At 45.1% G+C, this 23,215-nt stretch overlaps 1 protein-coding gene across 2 annotated transcripts in view; it reads left to right on the forward strand.

Moving 5' to 3' along the window:
• Positions 1-2,874: 2,874 nt before the first annotated feature.
• SPTBN1 (spectrin beta, non-erythrocytic 1) overlaps positions 2,875-23,215 on the forward strand; it is an 82,658-nt gene continuing 62,317 nt past the window's right edge. The window contains exon 1 of one of the 2 annotated variants that reach the window (XM_062490590.1): positions 2,875-3,058. In XM_062490590.1, coding sequence (XP_062346574.1) covers positions 2,911-3,058 — 148 coding nt within the window. In that variant the 5' untranslated portion in view covers positions 2,875-2,910. Of the gene's footprint in view, positions 3,059-16,387; positions 16,524-23,215 lie in introns of those variants that run through there. The other variant, XM_062490591.1, reaches the window with a different exon arrangement.

The raw sequence follows: 23,215 nt of genomic DNA on the forward strand, positions 1-23,215 counted from the left end.
CGCTCTGGATGTTGGTGGGTGCTTCATGAAGAGGCTTAAACTAAATCTGTAAATATATGTGTGTTACATGTCTGTGTGTGCTACACACACATGCACAAAGGGTTTTCAGTGTGGTCCTTCAAGTGCAGGGCTGGTTGAATCATAGGTGGATTACATTCAAGGTCATTAACAGTGAACTCAGCTACACTGGGGGCTCCAGGAAAATACCAAACCATTTCCCCCTGTTACTCCCTGGCATTTGCTGGTGTTGCTCCTGTCAGATCAGGACACCCTTAACACAGACACAATATGTGCTGCAGGAACTCCATCCCTGCAGTCAGGAACCTGCAGGTTCAGCTGGGGCTTGCGTTTATCTTCCCTCCCTGTTCCTGGAGGCACCAGTGGGTTGTGCTGGATCACAGCTGTAGCAGGACTCAAGAAAAGCTGTTTTCCAGCTTTTCTGCACTCTCTGTAGCTGGGTCTGTCTCTGGAATCAGGATTCCCTTGTATTCTCCTCACCTCACTTTGCTCCAAGGTGCTTATTTTTTATCCCTGCAGCGTTTCCCTGCTCCCCCGCTCCACTGTCTCTGTGGCAGGGAGCTGCATCCCAGAAAACGGAGCCAGCTGTCAGGGAGAGAGGTGCTGCTTTTATTAGACTCAGAACAAGGATGCAGGTTTTCCAGCCCTATAGGTGTGGGACAACAGGTCATTTCATGCTCAATTTAGCTTTATCTGGGATAGATTTTGCTTGTTCGATGCTCAGGGTGGGAGAAGCGATGAAGCACAAGTTAGAGTTGAATTTACTCTGGATCGAGTTGTGTGTGTTTCTAAACAGCAGTGACACAGAAATAAATTAAATCCCATGGCTTGTTCCATCTATATTAAATTACATGTCACTGCATCCCGATTCCGGGGTTACTGATTTTTATGGTTGGAGCTGCAGTTTTTCCAGCAGCACATCTTCTCTTGCTTGTGCACTGGTGAATATAGAAAAGATGGGAAATGGTGCTGCCGGCCTGTTCCCACTCATTGTTTATATGCTGGCTGCTCCGTGGATTTAATTGGAATTAACCGTGATTTCAGCCCGGATCAATGGGAGGGTTTTGTCTAGGGCTGATGCTCAGTGAGGATCAGCTGGTGAGTGCCGTGCAGAAACGCGGGGCTTAATCCTTGCTCCCGTCTTTGCTCCATGCTTTTGTTTGTTCCTCGCGGCAGGATCCCGATTCATGCCCGGCTCCTGGCGGATGCGCCGCGGGAGAATCGTCCCTGCGACCTTCCCCAGAGCCAGCTATCCTCGCCTTCACTCTCTCTATTGGCAGCTTCCCATGACTAAAGCGATTCCTTCCCACTTTTCGCGAAGGTTGAACACTCGCGCTCAGCCTTCGGTAACAGCTTCTTATGTAACAGCCGCCCCAGCGCGGTTCCGCTCCCGTTTCTGCGCCAGACACCGGCGTTTGTCCGCGCGGGAACAAGGCACGGCCCTGCCCTGGGGTGCGGACCGGGCACAACCAGCCGGCTCTGATATCCCGGGCCCGGACGGGGAATTAAGGCCGCTGGTGAGCCACGGCGGCCTGTCGCGGTAGAAGTGGATTTATGTCGCGACATACGGGTGGCGGGAGGGGCCGGCAGGTGGCGCCATGGCGGCAGGTGGGGAGGGCCGCGAGGGGCCGTGAAGGGCGGTCCCGGTCCCGCCATCAGGGCGGGCTCAGCTCCGTGGGCAGAGCAAGCCCGGACCTGCCCTGCGCTCCGGGCTGCCGCGGAGGGAAGGTCGGCTGGGTGGCTGCTGTTTTTTATTTTTAAATTTTATTTTAAAATAGGAAAGTGAGATAAAAGAGAGAGAAGACGAGAGAGGCCGTGGGCGGGGCGTCGTGAGGGGAGCGCGCGCCCCGCCCAGGTAAAAGGCCGGCCCACTGGCTTCCCCTTGTCCACGTATTTAACTGCATTTCTGGTAATTACTGCGTTTAGCAAACGTGAAGTGCGTGTTTCTGTGTTTCCGAGGGTCTCTCTGAGCACTGACTGGTGAAGGGGATACTCAGCGTTGTTCCCAATACACTCACAGCTGTGTATAACCTCTCTCCCCCTCCTGAGGTGTCTGCTACTCTTATACCTAGTACTGATAAATACTATAAAATTAGATATATATAATTATGTATATAAAATTATTACTGATAAAATAAATGGAAATCCTAAACAGAAAAGGGAACAGATATTCAAACAACACCCTGAAAGAGGAGAACCTTACCCCAAGAGTTGTGTTGGTGAGTGCCCTGTTCTTCCTGTGGACAGTTCAAAGTAATGCATAGTTTAATTGGTTTTATATGAATTAGTTAATAAATAAATTGTCAGGACCAGTCACAAAGTCAGCATTTGCATGTGGAGACAGAAATATTTATTCACATACATGTTAAAGGGCTTGCCAAATGCTTATATGGCTTTTTGGGAATCTGGGGGTTTTTTCATCAGTGTTTGCACCATTTTGTAAAGGTATTGAGGTAATCTTTGTGCTTGAGGTTTTTCTTAGCCGAGTTATCCAGAGCACCATACGCTTTAGCCAACACTCACAGATCTCTAAAGCAAATGCTTTTGAAAATTACAAATGTGGAAGTGTTTTGCTGCACTATTCCATCCAGGTTCTGCTTTGTGGAGCTGAACGTGATGATTCTGGATGTGTGTATGCAGCAAAGCTTCTGGCTTTGGTAAAGCACTCACTTTTTTGAGAATACTTGTTCTCTGAAGGATTGGTTGGTATCTCACCTGTTCTTGAGCTTGTCTTCAAGTAAGTCATTGATTTTTGAAACCAAAACTCCTGAGCTTTCTGACTTTCTTCCAATATCTGTGTACCATCAAAACAATTATTTTTCTGTGTTTTTCTTTGGCAGAGGGTATTAGGAAGAATCCGATGGTGAGGAGAGGCTAAGGAGAAGACTCAGGATGACGACAACGGTAGCAACAGATTACGACAACATTGAAATCCAACAGCAGTACAGTGATGTCAACAACCGCTGGGATGTCGACGACTGGGACAATGAGAACAGTTCTGCTCGGCTGTTTGAGCGCTCCCGCATCAAGGCACTGGCTGGTAAGCACTGATATCAGATTTGGGAAAAAAATAATATGGGTAACAAAGCCCTCTTTCAAAATACATCCATCTGGAAGCACACAAAATATCTCCATAGTCCTGGAAAGGAGGAATGTGGTAGGTGGAGGTAGTTGTCATGTGGCAAAGAGTGATGGGACTATATATTCTTTCTGAAATACTTGCTGTCTTCTGCTGAATTCCACTGTCATCAGCAGAGAAATGAGACTGGGTTGGATCTTTACTCACTTGAACTGAGATTGCGTTTGATCGTTGCATATTAAAGGCTATGCATTAACCATACTTGTTTATAGAGCAAAGAGATTATGTCATGTCCTCTCAGCTGTGAGTCACTGCCCTGCAAAGCAATTTTTATGCATTCTGTAAATGATTTCCTGACTTTTATGGTAGCATGCCCACATTTCTGACCTCTGAACAAAATGCCTTGGCAGCATGAGACAGGTAGAGAAACTAGCTCAAAACTATGCCAAGCATTCTGCTGGTGAAATCTGAGCTCCAGGGATGGTTTTAAACCTGATACTTCAAAAGATGTTGAGACAGGTTTATTAAATCAGCTGCACTGAGACAAAGGTATCACCTGTTCCATTTGTGATTCCAATGGGGCTGGGTCTGGAGTGCAGCGTGCCCTTTCTGCTCTCTGCTCTGGCCCTGAGAATGCGTGGGATGCCAAACACCTTTACGTGTCAGGCACAGGCCAGGATCAGGTGGAGAGCTCAGGAACAGGGAAATTAAGTAGTTCATGGAGGTGGGAAAAGAGCAGATCACATAATTCTTCCTGGGGATAGTAATGCTGTTGACTTAATGGAACTGCTCACAGAGAGGGGATGTGTGTTAAATTGTGCTGCCTTTAATTGCAGTAGTTCCCATCACAGTGGGTGTTTGGAGTGACAGGAAAAATGCCTCACCTGGGCCAGGCTGTGCTGAGTGGGGTCAGAAACAGCTTGCTGTACCTGTGGTGATAGACAAAATGAATCTCAGCTTGGGCTGCTTTATTTTATGTAGTCTTGTTTGAGGAAGAAACTGTGGTTTACTCCTGCCATGTCAGTGGTAGTAGGTTGTATCCTGCTCCTTGGGTGGGAAATGCTTTTAGTACAAAGCTCATGAGTTGTGTTTGGGTCCCACATCTTACTTTACTGCAGCTCCTTGGTCCACTTAGTTTTATAGCAAGCAGATCTCCCCACCTGAGTAATGAATAATAAACATGAAACTCTTATTTCAAGGAGAAGTAATATAAGGAAAGTACTTGAATTATTTAGCTAGCCTAAAACACATACCACTGTCAAAGGAAATAATTTTGCTGAAGATTCGATTCAGATATTTAAACATTTTCCCACAGTATGGTGTATTTATTTTTCTTCTGAATAAGCATTACTCATAGTTATTTTCATTTGATACATTTCCATACCTGTAATTCTCTGTGGGTGGTGCTGAGAATGCTGTGTGCTGCCAAAACTTGGCTTAGCATCCTGCATTGCTGCAGCATTGCCTGAAAGCTTAATCATGGTGCAGGGAGAGAGGAGTAAGGAGAGGTTTGTATTTCAAATCCAAGGTTATGGTTAAAGGCTGAACTGTGGTACTCCTGACACTGTTCAACATATGTCTGGTGGGTCCTTGCATTGCCCCAGAAAGGCACTGGCAGGTTTTTAATTGCTGTCCCCTGGAGCTGGGCTGGCAATGATCTCTGTCATTGTCCTCTTTCAGTAGAGACAGGCCTTTCTGGAAAGGTGTTCTCTGATTCAGCTGTGTGTCACAGGACTAGGCACAATGACCTCTGGGTGAAAGCCTAGTGCACACAGTCAGCTGGGGGATGTCACGAGGTCCTTCTGGGCTCTGCAACCCCTGCCTTCGGCTGGCTGTTGTACCGTCACTTTCCTCTGGATGAACTTCACTGCTCTCTGAAGCAGAAGTAGTTATGTGCCACCTTTGGGATCTGGATTTACTGAACACCACTCCAGCCTGGCTTGAGTGAGCACTGGGCACAAGCACTTTTGTGGGCATTAGCACCTTCCCACATCTCCAAGACTGAGCATCTTCTGACAATACCATTTCTCTCTCCAGAAGTCATGGATGGGTTGTATTTCAAGGCTGCCTGTGGCTGTCCCCTTGCAGTATGTCATTGACAAGATATAACCAAAGACTACCAATGTTCTGCAGTCTATGAGACACTCATGCCTCATTATCCCCTTGTCCTAATATGAAAGGTTTCAAATAAACACACCAGGCACTGGTTTCTTAAATTTGATCACCAAGGTGCAAGCTGCTCTATTCCAAAGGAAAACAGCTGTGGGCATGTTACACTGCCTGACTAATGGCTCTGTAATCTCTGTGGGTGCAGGCATCTTCTTTCCATACTCTTCCACAACCTGTGAAGTGCCTCCTTGGTGGAGCTTCCATCTCGTGTTCGTTCTACTTTACTGTAATTGAAGTGAAACTTACTTTCTTTAAGGTAAAGTAAGGTAAAGAGTGAGGAAATAAGAAGTGAGGTTTGTAGCCAGTCTGATACTCTGCTGTAGGAAGAATGCTGATGGCCCCACATTCCACCAGGATGCTGAAATATTTAAACAGCAAAGGCAGGAGGTGGTGGTCAGAATAATTGGTGAGTGGAACAATGTCCTGAAGGAAAGCTCAGGTAAAGCAGGTATGTTATAATAATAGAAGAACATCAGTGTTGTTAGTACAGCGGCTGATAATTGATGTTATTAAAGTGGTCTGTGTACTATGAAAACCAGAATACAAAGGGCTGTTTTGGTTTAAAACTAGTAAATCATCTGGGAACTCAGCTTTCAATCAGAATCCAGATTTGGAGGGATATGCAACCAGATTGTTTGCCATTCATGTTGGACTAACTCACTCTGCAACTGATATGAGAAGAAGGTAACTGATCCCTCCTTAGCCAGGTAAGGTACCCCACTGTAGGAAATCATCTTTCACCTCTCCTTGTTCTCCCTGGTTCTTTGGAAGGTCTTGCTGGAAGACCAGGTAATTCTACCTGCTCTGTAGGAGCCAAAAAGATATCATGTTTGTGCAAGATTCTTCATTCACAAATCCTCAAGGGTTGGATTTCATCTGTCTAGGTCCATTAGCTAACGGGATTTGTTGTACAGCTCCTTGATGCATGAAGCTCTTGCAAAAACCTTAAGAAACAGTTCAGTTGTTCAGCAGAATTTTTCACACTCAGCCTTTGGGCTGTGAGGTTCAGGTGTGCCAGGTACTGTTTTCAGGTAGCAAGAGAGTTGTCACCTCCAAAACTTTCCATTTCTTCAGTTAGCTAATTCAATATTAAACTTGGCTTCAGTTACTCGCTTTTCTGCTCATTTGTATTTTGCCCTTTTGTCCTCTGGGTTCATCCAAGTGACCAGAAGGTCTGTGACTCAGCTCTCTGGCCCATGAACTAAAACCAGTTTTAAGGTGTATGAAATGAGAGGAGTTCCCTAGTGTGGGCAGGAGCATATTACTTTTTCAGCTTCACCTAGGTGGCCATGGGTAGGTCAGGGTACTCACTGGCAGTAAGAGGGGGGAAAAGCATTGAAATTGTTCCTGAAGTTACACTATTAATTTTTTTAAAATTTTTAATATAGTGGAATAGCCATTTCATAAGTTTAAAAAAATTAGAGAAAACTTCTGGTGAGAAAGTTATGGGGGGCTAATTAGCCCCTTGTGGCCCTGATATTTGAGCCATTTCCGCCACAGCTCCAGTGCAGAAAGTCAGCAGAACAACCCCACAAAGAAGTGAAAAGGAAGATTCTGCTTCTAGTACTCTCCAGGTATCACAACTGCCAGGCCCTGCTGTCGAGCATCTCTCTCATAGCAAATTTTCTGTTTCACTCCGAGCATACAAAATGAAGTTTCAGGTCTCAAACCAATAAAAAAGGGCAAAGTACAGTGATATACAGCTTAAGAGAATAAACCTTGGATTTATTCTTGGCTTTGAAAGAGCATACCGAGAATGAGCTATTGCAGGGTGTTTCCTGAGTACCCTGCACCTGAGCTATCCAGGACTTAAAAATCAGTCACTATTTTGAATAGCATCAAGTGGTAAGGAAGGAGAGCTCAGCATTATAGTGATGCTTGTAAATCACCTTGAAAGGGTGTGTGAAGGATTTACTTGAGACTAAAGGGAAATAAAAGCCTTAGAGCAGTGAAATCTGCTCTGCACTGGTGTGGCAGAGCTGGTTATCAGCCTGTGGGTTTGTTTAGAGCTACAGGCCTAATGCAGGGGCACCCAGATGAGCATGAAAGGGCTTATTTTGAAAAGTCTTGTTTTGCTCAGGTAGAAGTTGATGGAATTGTTTCAACAAAAGCTTTTCCAAATGTTGACCTCACCCCATGCTTCCCTTCTGGATTTTACTTCTGGAACAATTTCCTCTGTTGTTTCTGACCTTCCCAGAATCTGCAGGGGCGGGTGTCAGGAGCAGCAGTGTCATTTGGTGTGTTGTGTGTTATGCAGGCATGAAGGGAAGGAGCAGAGCAGCAGAGAGCCAGATGTTACCTGTGGTGGTGGCTGGGACTCCTGATGCACACTGTGCTCTTATCAGAGAGCAAGGAAAAGCTCAGCCCATCTGTCACTGCATTAATGGGCTGGCTTTTAAAGTTGCTGTTGAACTGTTTCTAAAACAGATGGCAAAAAACAGGCAATAAATATTACTTTGTTCTTAGTGGATTTATTCTTAAGGATTATCAGTAGGCTGCCCCACAAAGTAGAGCCAGTATGTCTGGGAGACATAAAACAACTCGCAAATAAGAAGCAAGCGATGTATTTGATGATCAATAATGTAGCTTGGTGCACAGGTCTTTTGTATCTTGCTGCTGTAACAATGTGATTTTTAGTTTCAGTTGGGCATGGTTTGGGGGTTTGCCCTCTCTCAAATCGAAGAAGTAATGTTGCAAACTACATGGAGGTGTAAATCGGGTTCTTGGTAGTCTGGTTAGATCCCTGGTCCTGTGTAGGCCCTTGAGTAGAGAGCCAAGCTGCTGAAAACAAATCCTGCTGAATGTACCTTAGGAGTTGTCTGGAACTGTGCGTGCTTGTCTGCTCCATGGACAGGATTTATGAGTGCTTAGTAACCGAGTGGGGCATGACAGTGGTTGCATCCTGGCGAATGACTGTAATCTGGCACACATTGTTCAGGCAGGATGAGCTGGGGCCGGAAAAATAGGCTTTTTGTTTCTTTGGGGATGGAGCAGGATAGGAGCAGTTCTGGCAGCCCCATTCTGGAAAGTCTGAGTGCTGCTGTCATTTTACGTCTCCACTGAAATCCTTTCAGAATTAAGCACTGTCAAGTTGGACATGTATACAGGAGAGCCCAGCATCTTGCCAGTGTGAGCCTGTGTTGATTCATCCCTGGATCTTGGAATTCCTGTGCATTAAGTTCCTGGGCTGGAATACAGGTCCATAGCTGCTTCTCATAGTTCCTTGAGGAGAGCTCTAGGCATACACCAGTCCTCATACACAGAGGACTCTGTGCTTGGACAGCAATGCAGTCCAAGTAATTTAACAAAATCAGGTAAAAGAGAATTCTGTGCTCTAGTTAAGATTAAATATAACAAGCCATCTGTACCCAGAGGAAGCCAATGGAAAACTGATGTATGTGTGCTGACTCTGTGTGCATAGGTGTATTTGCCTTTGGGATATTACCAGTGAAATGTGCACAGGGATAATCCTACAGCAGGTCAATCTGCGTGGTTATACCTGGGCATTCCAATACTGTGACACTGCACTGACCAGAGTCAGCTTCCTTAGGTGGGAGCTATGCCTTTTCATTCCCAGAGCAGCACAGCACGCTGCTCTCCTCCAGCCTACTCCAGTTTTCCTCATCCATTCATCCCCATGGCATCAGTGAACAGTAATAGCACCAGGGGACATGCTTTTGGCTGCCCCAAAACACTGAGCCTGAGTGGGAGGCAATGTTCAGAATCAGCAGAGCAGGAATTGTGAAGGGAGGGTAAAGAGCTCTGGCTGCAGCAGCTGCTCTGGGAAAGGAAAAGTACTCCCAGGGAGACACCCTCCATGGAGTCAGTGAGAGCTGAGCCAGGCACTGTCTTAAGCCTGGGATAATATGCTGAAGTTTACAATTTAGAGGAGACCTCCCAGTCAGATTGTTACCTGGTATAAACTGGATTCTCCCCTGGCTTCTCTGAGGCCGTGCTGGGAACCTGACCAGAGGTGGCCCTTCATAGGAAATCTGAAGACTGAAAAGACTACAGAGGTTCTTTGCTGTTGGAGTCAATAGGGCTATTTATTACAGAGACACCATGAGACCCTTCATTGAGATAATGAAATTGTTTTCAGATAATTTGCTGAATAATCTTAATGGAAGGGATTTCTTCTTTATAGAAACTACATGCCAATATTGGCAATGTATGTATTTTTTAAAAATTATGATTTCTCTCAGGGATGAGCTTAGCTGTGGACGAATTTCAAAACCTAGTCATGAGTCTGTAATTCAAAAGAAGTCTTTCCACAAAAAATGCGTATGCAGAAGAGAATGTTCTCATCTCATGTCTTTAGCATCTAACTAGCAATGTTTCTGTATTTATGTTATTTATTCAGCCAAATCTGCAATATGCCTTGCATTTTTTCCTTCCATTTGTTGCTGGGATACTGCCTGAAAGCACTCCCTGAAGTATAAATAATGTTTAACAGAGCACACTGCAAAGTGAAATTCAGTGCAGGATTCAAACATGTTTACCAATTTCTGTTGACCTTGAAGCTTTTCTAATGGGGAAAGATTAGTGATGAAATCATTCCCTTGGATCAGAGCTTTGATTCTTATCTTGAGGTAATATCCTGGAGAGATATAAACCCAGATTGCCTGGAGACAAATTTCCTTGATGGGGAAGAGGCAAAAGGAGCAGGAACAGGGATGAGAACCAGCCACGTAGAGAGGGTGATGAATATCCACTTCTAATTTCCACTTCTTTAGTTTCCAGCATTCTCTCTAACAGTTTTGAGCTCTTTTAGTGAGCAAAGCAATCACTACTATTATTTTTGCCAACCACTTTGTATGTGTGTGTTGTATGAAGATTTTTTTCAAGTTTTTCTTCCTTTATTAAGCCTTGAAGGCAGAGGGCTGTCAAGTGACAGTGTTTATACATCCACCTGTATAATGTATTATTTTTTCAATAAGTCATATAAAAATGAAGTTGATTGCTCTGGAATAATAACTTCACGAGTTGGACACAGTTAATATTTTTCAATTGATCACAAAGCATTTTTGTGGAGAGAGGCAGTTTCCACACGGGGACATACTCTGGCTTGTGGAGATGTAAATATCAGTGTATTCTGCTGCTTGTTTTCATCCATTTCCATTTTGCTCAAGAGTAGCAGAACATTGAATTGTCATGCCTGAGGGATTATGGTGTAGCAACAGTGCATCTTCTCTTCCTGGTGAGACTGAAAAGGAAAAGAAAATGGTGTAAAAGGGAGAAAAAGGAGGGTGGGCATATTTCTGTCTCTCTCCCATACATATAAACAGGTGGAAGAGAAAGGAGGGAGAGGCAATGACAACAATCCCAGCTTCTGAAAAAGCAAATCAAAACCCATAAAAAAGAATTTCATGCATGAAAATGAAGTGTTTCCATGGCAAAATTCCACAGCCAGCGAGTGTGTTAAGTGTGTACCTGTGCAGTGTGCTTGGTTTGAACAGGCTTTGCAAGGGCTGTCCATCTATGTCAGGGAGCCAGCCAAGTGCATTTCATGGGCAACAAATAAAACTTGGGAATGTAGTTACGGCTTTTCAGGGGTGACTTCCCTGTGTTGGTGAGTTCATGGAGTATGGAAAGCAGTACAGGTTGGAATGCAAACCAACAGAAATCATAATTTCTTCTGAAATGTTCTGCAAGTGCCTCCTGTAGGTCTTCCCTGCTGGCCTTCCTGGCAGATACTGACTCCTGCAGCTAGCAAGGATGTGCTGTTACAAAAGTCATGTCAACTCTCCTGTTAATCTGGGACTTGTGCAAATGGAAATGCAAAACCAGGTGGAGCTGACCCAGTTTCAGTAATAAATTGATATTTTGGCCTGGTTTGTGAGAAAATTCCCAAAGGTTTTGGTCTCAGATGTCACAACCTACAGATTCACCTGGAGCCCAGAGCGAGTTTGTACCTGGGACAGCGGAGCTGCTCTCAGGCCAAGCCAGACATGGCAAAAGGAAAACATGTAAACAGCGCTTTCTGTAATTAAAATCCTTGTTTCCTACTTTTTAATGGGCCCTTTTCCCTTGCCTCTGGATTGCAGTGGCTCTGGAAAGCCCACATGAGTCACAGGGAATGTATCTGGATGGGACTGGGAGAAGCCCATGACAGGGTAGTTGCCACTGGCCTGAAATCCCCTTTGAACAGAAACATTGAGATACTTTCTGAAGTGGAAATGTTACTGATGAGGAGATCTCTTGGTTTGCTTGTATTCATTTCACCTCCATGTGAGAGTAACCAAATGTTGCAGGACAGGGCAGGTTAGGAACTGGAGGGCTCTGTTACCTCCAATACCTGCGGCAGAGATAATGAGCTTGGCAGCTCATTTCTGTTTGGTGCGTGGGCTGCTGTTCCCTGCTTCCAGCATCTTAGATAAAAACTGGAGGGAAACCAGCTAACTCTTCAGGATTTATGTTATGCAAATTGTAAATTAGGGTAAAAATAACTATTTCCTATGACGTTCTAGAACAATCCCCAGCAAAACCCATTACTCCTTGTCCAATATGTAAGGAAAGGTTTTGTTTTTACTGTGAGGATAGAGGCAAGTGTGATAATGAGTTTTCAGTTCCTAAGTATAGCACTTAAGGGATGTGTAGAAAATTTACCCACCTTCAGGAGAGGAGAAAAATGTTACGTGATCTCTCTGGCATTTTACTTTAATAAATCATCCTTTTTATCTTGTGGTTTTTTTTTTTTTTCCTAGTTAGCCACCAACTAGAGAATTTACAAGAGTAAAGAGAAAAGACAAAGGTGATGATTAACCAGGCTCAAAAATTATTGTAAATTCTGGCTTAGAAACATTGATAATTAGGAATGTGGATGGTCATTTTGCTGGATCTAATATTAGTTTCTTTCTTAGAAACCCTAATTTTTTCCTTTGTGTCAGAACCTGTTTGTTTCAGCAGCATTTTTCAGAACCATGTCAAGATAGAGCCCAGGAGAGATCCCTTTGTGTTCTGGGGTAAGCAGCTGTTTCTGAATTTCACTTGTACATTCATAATATTACTGTGATCAGCTCTCGTTCTCCTTGAGGCTTTGCAAAGCTCTGATCATGTCATCTAGGGCACTCTGCATTATGGCTAATTGGATAATCACTTGTGTTTTGTTTACTCTGAACAAGTACGCAAGCCATCATCACCTGGCAGGTGCTCTGAGACAGGGACAATTCAAACTGCCAGCAAAACTTCTTTCACAGTTATGGGCAAAAAATTGAGAATAACATTTAGAGAGTGAAAAAAGCCCCAGCACACCCCTCCCTCCTCAATATGCTAAGTTTAATGCATAATCTGGCCCTTCTTTTCCTCCAGTGCTGTAATCAGTAATGAATTACACCAGGGACAATTCCCAGCTGTGTTGATATGATAAGTTGCACTTGGCCCAGTGCTCCAAAGCTATCTATGGCTTTAAAGCATTCAATCCCCTCCATAGCATATTATCTAATTCGTGTTGTCAAGGGCTTAGTCAATTGAAGATAAACAAGGAAAATGAGTAGAACTGGGTGTCACAAAGGGCTTTGTGCATGCAGAGCCTTGTGATCGATTTGGTGCATCGCCACATGGCAGCAGGAAAGGGCTCAGGTTCACTCATTTGCAGTCAACAGCAGACCAATGGATTAGGCTTGGTGTGACTCACAAAACCTGGAGCTGGCAGCATGCCTGTTTGGAAGCTGCCTTGCTACATACGGTGTAGCATTTCACAAATACAGAGGTGTCCCCATTTGGCTTTGCTTTTTCCACTGAATTCCCACCAACCTGTTCAACAGAGCCTTCAAGATATATGGCAGTGCCCAGCAAAGCAGCAGGAAGGCCCTGGCAGCTGACTCTGGCACCAGGGCCAGCCCTAGGAGCTGAACCATGATCAGCAAAGGCTTTCACATCTGCTGCTGGGGGGCACTTTGTTCAGCCCAAATGCCAACCTCTATGGCAGCTCAAATGAGGTCAGATATTCACAGCAAGTACTGCTGACAACAGGTCAGGGGCTGGTGTCTCTGTTTGTCAAATTTGGAACAAAATAAGCATGGGTTCTTCCCTTTTCCTTTAGCTTTCCTCCCTACTGCTGTGTAGCCTGCATTGCTCCATACCTGCTGCACTTCCTTTCCTTCAAGGTAGCGTTCAGTGCTGCTGAGCAGGCCACAACTGGGAGGTACAGAGCAGGGACAGGGACAAAAAAAAAATCAAACCCCAAATTTTGTTCAGTATCTCCTGAAGCTTTCCAGCTTCAGTTGTCCCACAGGGGACAAGCTGAAATGTAATTTTTTGTGTGTGATCTTCATGTTTCATGATAGAGTGGGTAAGGCCAGTCTGTGTTTTATATGGGCCTAAGCCAAACAATTTTTTTTTAGTTTTTAATATTTTCCTTTTGTAATAGTTTACTTTTTAATATTTTTAATAATGACCATGCGCATTAATGCATTGCCTGCCAAAGGTTTTGGGAAAGCTTTCAGCTGGGGAAAAGTTCCTGACTTATGGCCTTCATAGTGTTAAAAATGCTCCAGTTTTCCCGTCAGTCACTTGGACGTTAGTTTTACCTTCTGAGCTCACCTGTTTTCTCAAGGTGGAACAGAATGAGTTGATATGCCTGCAGGTAGGGCCTGGCTGCCTGCCTGCTCTTGAGGGGGAAGGGTTTGCATTTAATTATAACATAGGTCAGGCATGGCAGGCAAAAGCTGCTGTTGGTAGGATGCTGCAGGAGAAATATCTGTGATGGAAATAAGCCTGTACTTGTGTGCTGGGCAAAACGTGCTCCTCCAGCTTGGCAGAGTTCACCTTGCTATTCTAATGGCTGAGAATTTGGGAGCCTTTGGTAATTTTGTGCTGTCCTTGTTCCCTGCAAACTCCATGGCCAGGGCTGGCGTGTGGATGCCTGTGTGCTGGAGGGACAGCTGGCTGCACAGAGATTATCAGGGGAGGGTTTAGCAGGAGCCTGCCACACCAGCCCATTGTTGTCCGGAGAGCAGCATCCTGCCTACTGGGGCTGCAGCTGCAGGTGCTTCCTCAGCTCCCCCTGATGCCTTCCAGACATGTTTTTAGGGCAAGAGCCTGCAGGGCCTACACAGCCACTTTCCTTCCTGATACTGTCAAACCTGTCTGGGGCAGCTGAAGAGTCCTTCAAGACCAAGCACAGGTAGTAGATTGAAGGCCAGCTTTCAGAAATGTTTTAAGCTCTACTTTAAGTGTGCTGCAGTACCAGGAGTCTTGTGTAAATACAGCTTTACTGAAATAAAGGGATGCACTGAAATATCCCTGTAAAGCCCTTCTGTATCAATATAAGTAACTCTGGAGTAGAGCTATGGTGGTGCTTTAAGTAAAACAGTATAGTTAAAGCCATGAATATTTTAAATGCATTTATGACCTCAGGATCAATGTGCCAGATGTTTCCAACAGTCCATGTGTTTTTGGAAACCCCAGCTTCAGCTGAGAAGTGTCAGCTTCCATCACTTCTCCCTAAATTGGCAGTGCTCCTGGTTAGACTTTGTGCGCATTTGTTCCCTGGTGTGCTGGTAATGGCTGGTTGAATTTCAACCTTGCACCAAGCAGGACTTTGGGCTGCAGTGAGTCAAGGGGGAGTGGGCTGAGCTTCTCCCACAGAAATTGTCCTCACAGAAATTACTATATGTCTTAAACCTTGTGAAATTACGGTATCAAAACAAAGGCAACGTTTTGAAATGTTTCATGAGGGGATGGAGTTGGAGGAGGAAAGAATGTGGATTCCAGTGGAAAGGAATTTGGAAATTCAAGAGAAGAAGAAAAAAAGAGAACATTTGTGTGAACATTATCAGCAGTTTTATAAATGAATAGGCAAATGTTATGTACTGAGACTATGAATGTGGAATTGACCTTTTAATTTCACTTAAAACTAAGTGAGGGCTGGGAGCTCATGTCCCTGAGGGAAAACTGACATCCTGTATATAATACTATCTGCAGGAACTGACTTCCAGGGTCAAGCCCAGCTGCTGCTGTGCACGTTTGTATTTCGGCAGGGTATTGAGGTGCCAGTCAGAGCTCGGCGCGGCATCCTTATTTACGTTAGAGCTCTCCCCCTGAGTGCACAGCCCATTAATCTTGCAGTAATACCCAGCACAGTGATAACTGGGCAAGGAGCCACATGCACAGGGCATGTCAAAATCCTCAATATCGTTGAGCAACATAAACCGAAGTGACAGGAATTGGCTGTTTAAAGAACCTTTCAACAAAGCTTTCGTTTGTTCCCGGTGTGCTGGAGCGTATCTCTGGATGGATACGTGCTGGATCTCTCCGCGTCCCCTCCTCGGCCGGTGCTAAATACTGAATGAGCGCTTCTGTGTGCATGCGGTGCTCCTGCAAGCCGGACAGCCCAGCAGATAAATAAAGAAAAGTGCCCTCCTTTTCAAGTGATAGTAATCTGAGACTTTTCCGTTACATGAGGCTCCTAACAAAAGGTTGTAATTCCAGCAACTTCTCTCGGGAAGGTACCATCGTGCGCGGCGACGGTGCGGGCAGCGCGGGGCCGGGACCCCGCGGGCAGCCACTCCCGGGGCGCGGCGGAAGGACTCGCTAGGGCGTTTCGTGAGTCGGGACGCTCTTCCACTGCTCCGCCGCCCCTTCGCCTTTGGTACAGCCTTCCTTTCCTCCACCGTGCCGTATGGTAATCGAGTGACATCAGCCCTCACCCGGGCGGCTGCTGTTTATATTACAAACCAGCAGAAAGGTCTGAGGTGTGCGCAGCTCCTGGGAGCGCCGGCCGGGGCGGCAGCGCGTGGCTCCATGCTGCCTTTACTTCGGCCTGAATCGCACGCTTGCTTTTATTTCACTTGGTTTCGCCAGAGCCAGACGAGCATTTGAGGAAGATTCAAGCACTTGAGAGCTGCCTGTTGTGGAACTGGGAAAAACAACAGCAACAAAACAAAAACAAAAAACAAACAACAACAAAACCCACCAGAAAACACCCTCCTGGCGCTTTAAGTTTGAATCCATAACAGAGAGCTTACCGCTAAACCATACTGCTGGATTTTGAACCGAAGCTGTTGTTTACTTAGGGCTCAGGGGGGAGCGTTTTCGCTAGGAACTGACGCCAGACTACTGGAGGAAACTGGGATTTACCTGGATGTATGGTAAAGAAACTTGTGCAGTTTGATGCTGCAGTTCATCCTATCGCTGCGCTACCTGTAAATGGAATTACAAAAATCAACCAGTATGCCCGGGCCATTGTCCCCAGGATATGCAGCTCAGGTGCCGTATAACTATAACCAGTTAGAAGGACGATTCAAGCAGTTACAAGGTAAGCCTGTGCGGGTTTTTTGGAGGTGTTTCCATGCTGTGATCCTTGTAAACATGTTAGTCCGGCCTTATTCTCATTGCACCAAGGTGTTAGTGAGAGAAGACAAAAGTGGTGCTGTGGGAAAAAGCTCTTGAGTTCTTTTAAGGGATACCGTATGGCTCTTCTCACTCCAAAGGTGTCCCAAGGCTTACACAGGGTTAAGAGTCTTTGTTCAGCCTCTCAGCCACTCAGCCTTGCAATGAGCAGTCTTGTAGTTATTTTATCCTTAAATAAAATGCAGTTAAAATTGGCCATCGGTCATAAATCCTAGCTATGTTTGGGAGCAGTTTGCAGTGCAAGGGCCCGGTCCAGCCCTTGCATACCTCCTGCAAAGGTGGGTGGCTTCACTTCTTCAAATGAAGAACAGTTGCCTAATTCCCTAACAAATTAGTTTGCTCACACCATAGATATTTGAGAAAGCACTCGTGTACTTTAACATTTCCATTTTTCTTTGCTTTTAGACAGGGAGAATGCCGTTTAATATTTTCCCATTGAACTCCCTGTCTGTGTGAGAACCAGAGGTTTCTTTTGGGGGTGCTGTGTGCTCTCTGCAGGGAGGGTAGGCCTCGGCTGGGGCTGCAAACCACCAGTGTAGGGGGGAGGATGGTGCCCAGCAGCTTCGTGCCTCAGGCAGGGTAAAACAAGCTCTGCTCTTTTTCTGTGGTAGACGCCTCCCAACAATGAATGAACTCCGGGATTGCAGTTGCAAAATAAAAAAGAATTCTTCACTGAAACCAAAACTCCTCCTCCTCTTGATCCATGTGACTCGGGAGACAGTCCCAGAGAAGCCTGAGTACAACGAAGTGCTGCCCTTCTCTGCATGTTTCTTAATTTACTGTGGTCTGTGCTGCAAGTGTGGTATGTGGTTCCTGTCAGAGAGGGGGCAAGAGCCTGGTTAGTGCAAAGAATGTTCCTATTTGTTGGCTTGAGGAAGGAGGGGAAAAAAAATCTTTCATTCATAGCACTTGGTTTATCTTGTAAACTGGTTCATAGCAATGGCTGCACTCTGCATTTAATGAGGCAAAATGACAGCATCCTAAACGCTGGGAACATGGAAATTCCTGGGATGAGGCATGGAAAATCCAGGCTCCAAACTCGCACATGAGGGAATGCATTACAGGCTTTATCTTGGACATCTGTCAGATCTTAGACTGTGGTACTTGTGTGGAAAGAGCTAAGTTTGTGGCATGAAGAAAAACCTGGTCCATACCTCTTTCTTTGCTGATTTAGTAAGCAGTCTAAAGAAGGCAGATTTTATCATTTTCAGGGTCACTGCTTCAAGAATCCATTATCTGTGTGTTTACATCACACTGAAAGAGAAAAGCAGATTGCATTGTTGAAAGCACAGAAAGTGAGTTTTCCCTTCAGTGGAATGCACTGAGTTGACTTAAAAAAAAAGAAAAGATGCAGTGCTCTTCCTAAAGTATGGCAATTTCCTTCAGCAGAAGAGATAAAGTGCAGTAAATTCTGTGCAGCTTTGCAGCAGACCGTCCTGTGGGTGGTCTCACATCACAGGCTTGAAAATGAATGCTGCCAGTGATCTTGTTCAGGGTGGATCTTAGGTGCAGGCAATGTTGTAAATTATGCACCAGATACTCCATGAAATGCTAAATAACCATACAAAATATCATGCATGATGGAAAGGGAGTGGCTTAACTCTACTGACGCAGAAGAGGTCTTTCCTCGGATTAGTGGCTGTTTGCTGGAAGAATGTCTACACAGCCATTGTTTTGGGGTTGTAAGATTTTCAGGGGATTCTTGCTGGAAGGCTCTGGTGTGAACAGGGAGTGTTCTGCAGCACTGGGCTTCAAGCCCAGTGACGATGAGCTGCATATATGTAATTTTTTAAAATTACAGATTTATCACGAGTTTTACCTCTTTCACAATGGAGGTGTGCAAACAAGTAAGAGCAGATGCATTTAAAATAATCAAATACTCCTTGATAATTGTTTCACCCCTCCTACTTCTGGTAGGAGGGCTCTCTAGAGCAGCACCAGCATTGGCACCACGTGGATTACTCTAACTTCTGCTTGTGTCCTTCACACATTGAATTTACCCCTCTTTTCTTCACAGTTCCTACAATTACCATGTGAATGCCCAGCTTTGCACTAGTTTATAGTAATGTACTGTTTAGATCTAGTGAATGTTGAGTTTTCCTCCCAAAAAAGCACTTGGTAGTATATTGTTTTGTCTAAAATAACACAGAGCAAGTGCTCAGGCCCTGTACAAAGAGAAGTCTGAATCAGCAATGAGTGGAAGACAAATCTCTCTGATCTCCTCTTTCCTAAGATAGACAATACATGAGATTTCACACTGCCAGTTTCGCATGAGGAGAGGAGCCAGCCTAATTCTGCCCCAAAATGCTATGGACAAAGCAAATTCTCGTCATACATGATTCCCTAGGCACTCCTATGTTCCACCTCTTTTAAATGCCTTAAAGTGATGATTGTAAGGAAACTCTCACTCAACTTGATGATGGTTGTGGGGTGATTAAAGCAGATTTTCCAGCCCAGTCCCGCTTAGGCTGTGGGACTGCACTGAAGGGACTAGACCGGCTCCTTCTCCACCTGGAAGGGTCACCAGGCAGGGGATCCCAGCTCCTATTTGCCTTGATGGGCCAAAGAGAAGCAGGATGTGGCAGAAACCATTGCTAGGGGTGCATCACGACTGTCTTTGTGTCAAAAGAAGCCCTGAAGTCCAGTGTACAATAATCCAGGACTTCAGCATATCCAGTCCTTGTGCTTGTGAGAATGTCGGCACAGGTGTGGGGAGAAAAATGCTTTAGCAAGTTGTGTTTCCTTGGTGAAGTTTCAGTAAGCTCCTATTACGCTTAGTTCATGGAATGACAAGTGAGAGATACTATCAGTGGTTGCTATCATCTTAAACCTAGGTGCTGAGTTAAACCTCATGGCCACTTGTGCAGTAGAGAGGGATCAGGTTGCACAGTAAATACAGAACCCCAAAACTTGTGTGAGGGAAACACGTTGCCAGGAAGCTTGTGCGGGTTCTGTCACTGGAGAAAGTTTGTCCTGCTACATTGAGGAATTAAATGCAAATCAAACCAGATATGTTGTTGATGTTAATGTGGCAGGATCCTGTGGATTGGCTGGGCACAGGTGTAGGAGCTGGCAGGAAGAGGCTAATGCAAGTGAGGAATTGGGAAGGAGATCCCTGCAGCTGTATCACCTTCCAGCGGGAAGGGTGCACAGGGAAGCAGCCCTCATCAGTGCTCCAGGGGCTCTTTCCCAGCCGGTTAGCAGGACAGTGGTATTTATAACATCTCTGGCATTCGGGAGCCTGGTGACTCTGTCTCCTGCCCTGTCGTTGGAAAGTTGAGTCTCAGCTCCGGGGCTGTGCCCGAGGTGTGAGATTTCCAGTGGTAATTACAAATGTGAAATCTTGGCGGGTGGGAGCGAGCTAGATCGGCAATCCTGATAAGTCCCTGAGGAAAGCCAGCTTTCAAAGGAGCTTTGCCGTGTGTCCTGCTGTGCGGGACATTTCAGGTTTGGGCGTTTTTGTAATGCTCCCTTTCAGGCTGGACACTGGGCATTTTAGTGGGAGCCTGTTGTGTTTTGGTGCTCAGGCTGCATGAGAGGAAGTGCCTTTATTTTGAGCCGTGTTAAAAATAGTACGTGTAAAAAACTAGACACTGGAATAAACTGTAGGAAAGGTGAGCTGCCTTTCCCATCAGAGGTGTTTAAGATCAGTTTCATGGGGGATACAAGGCTGAATGTGGCTGCACAGCACTACCTGCACCAAGAAGAGCGATGCAACTGTGTTTGGGGTGTTTGGGGCAAAACCTCTGTCTGATAAAAAAAGCCTTTCAGCAGGGGAGCTCCTTGGTTTGGAATCCTTTGATCTGCAATGACCCAGGGAGGTTTGGCATAAGAAGACACAAACCACTTCAATTTTTAAGTAGTAACTGGTAATCAGCTTGATCATATATGAATTTATATGTGAGTTGGTTCCCATCCAAGCTGCAGGATAGCAGGAAGTTTTTCTTGGTTTTCTGTTCTTAAACAGGGCTTTCCCACAGCTTTTGCTGCAAGAAAATCTTCCCTCAGCTCCCTGTGTATACTCAAGGTTAAACAGGAACTTCTGCTGCTGACAGAGCAGTTTGCAGGAGCTGCAGTGCTGTCCTGCACTAGGGCACAGGCTCCCTCAGTGACATCAAGATCCTTGGAGTTCCTCCCGTGGGTGCCCTTGGAGCTGCAGTGCTGTCCTGCACTAGGGCACAGGCTCCCTCAGTGACATCAAGATCCTTGGAGTTCCTCCCGTGGGTGCCCTTGGAGCAGCCAGTTTCAGCAGTCGCTTTCCTGCTTGGGAGATTTACCTTGTGCCGGCTTTGAATCTGCTGGGAGCAGTGACCTGCATAGCTGCAGGCGCTGATTACTGACCTGGGACACCCTACTTTGTCTACCAAATGGGTCGATGGCATTTCTTGTCATGGTAATTTCTGTTAAAGCTGAAATGTAGGAAGGCTGAATTTCATTTTGGATGAAATGTGTCTGGGTTACTCGGAGTTTTGGCTTACCCCCATGATCTCAGATCTATCAAAGGTGTTGGGATATGAATGGTTTTATCATGTGGGCCTGTAACGCTCCCTGGCCCTGATAGTAGCTTTAAAATGCTGCTAAGTAGTGAATTTTTTTGTGGTGATGATGATAAGAATTTGGCAGTCTGGACAGGTTGTGGAGTTCGGATATCTTCCTGTTCATGTGGCAAATTTTGCTGGATTTTCTGGTGTCTGCACCACTCCAAAGCCTGAATGTGTCACAGCACATTTCAGTCTTCTGGTTTGGGTGAGCACCTGAGCACAGCTGCACGGTTGGAAGCCCTGTCAGATTTGCAAGGAGTTTTAAAGGGATCCCAAACTGACTTAAATGTGCATTCCTGTGATAGCTGGACCCTTATTTCATCCAGTGCGAAGTCCCCTGACTCAGTTTTTGGGCAAAAATTTCTGGTCATGGGTTTTGGTAGTTGTGGAGATAGATAAGGCATGTTAAAGGAGCTAAGGGAAAGGTATTTCTGCTCATGTGGTCAGTGTTGATACAGGTCAAAACCAAACGTTTAAATTGGATTTGGCTTTTCACTGAAATAACTGTGAACATTTACAACTCCAAGCTGTTGGCTGGGGTTTTTTTGTAGTCTGCTCTCTTCAGTTTTCATCTAGAGTACGTTTGTAGAGTACGTTTGTAACATTTGTTTTTTTAACTGTGTATGTAAGGAACTTAATTTAAAAACAATCAGAATTCTCTATGTGCTCTAGCCTAATTTTCTTTTTAAAAGGGCAATTCTGGAGCACTTTGCATGGCTCTGAAATGAAGTAAACAAAGCTTGTCAGCAGATATTTTCACATGGGACCTGTTTTGAATACCCTGCAGGAGATATGTAGCTAGGGTAAAATGATTTGCGTGGTGCTCAACTGGTGTAAATTGTAGGAGCAGGTAGTTGGGACAAACTCAGGCAAGCTCTCTATATTCAGGTCTTGATGCTTGCAGTTTATTACATTGGGCGTGGGTGAAAAGGGCCTTGCTGCCAGACAGCTCAAAGCAGACCCAGAAGAGCAGGATAACAAAAGGGGTGAAAGCAAGGGTGAGAGGTGCAGGGACAAGGACAAGGGAGTGAGAGGGTGAGGGTGCAAGGGGGCAAGAGGATAAGGGCAAGAGAGTAAGAGCAAAAGCAAGAGCAAGAGAGCAGGAGAGTAAGTTAGTAAGTAAGTAAGACAGCGAGGTCTACTTTTGCAAAGTCTTAAATCTCCTTTGTTGAATATGCTACTTTTTCACTAACCGATCTAGTACAAGATACAAATTTCTAACATTAACATACAACCTATAGGAATCACTACATTACCATGTTTTACCATTTTCTTATCTCTAAACCTTGTTTTGGGCTCTTCCTGTCCTGCCAGGAAGGGGCTGGCTCTTTGGTATATTTGCAGCAACAGGCATTATCCTAACAAAGGGAGAAGACCGTCAGGCATCCATATTGCTGCTCTTTAGACACCCAGTTGAACACTGCTTTCATTTCAATCTCACCTACAGTTTCTGTATTCCCAGCTTCTTTTGCTAAACAATCATATCTATAAGGCATTCCTATTTCTTCCTCCCCAACAGTAAATCTCCACAGCTCATGGGTCTGGGAGTGCAGCACAGGAATCAGCCCTTGGGTGTTTCTGCATTCCATGTCTCCAAGAAGCTCCCTGTCACAGACCATCCCGGTGTTTCGGGGGCATGTTATAATCACCTGGGAGTACAGGCTTCTACTCCAAATATTTTTCCCATCCAAAAGCCCTATTCAAATGGATTGTGGGTTTTGCCATTAAGTTGTGTGGAAAGTGGGGCAATAAAAAAAGTCTACAAACAGAGATGAAAATGGTGATAAAACAACAGAACAATGGTTGTCTTCCAGTCCTGAGCTCTTTCCCAATTTGGGTTTGTGATTTCCTCTTTTACCTTAGTTTCTTTCATCAATCTGTTTTCTGTTGGGTGCATGCTTTGACTATTAAAGTAGGTGAACTGCTACCTAAACTTAGTAGAAATGGTGAAGAAAATCAAATTATGTGATTCACAAAATCCCCATTCTGTCTTCCCTCTACTGAACTCCCCTTCTGTGAGATCCCAGCACAGGGTGTGGGGCTTGGTAACTGCCCC

This window comes from Cinclus cinclus, chromosome 3 (genome assembly GCF_963662255.1).
Source record: "Cinclus cinclus chromosome 3, bCinCin1.1, whole genome shotgun sequence".
Lineage (NCBI taxonomy): Eukaryota > Metazoa > Chordata > Aves > Passeriformes > Cinclidae > Cinclus > Cinclus cinclus.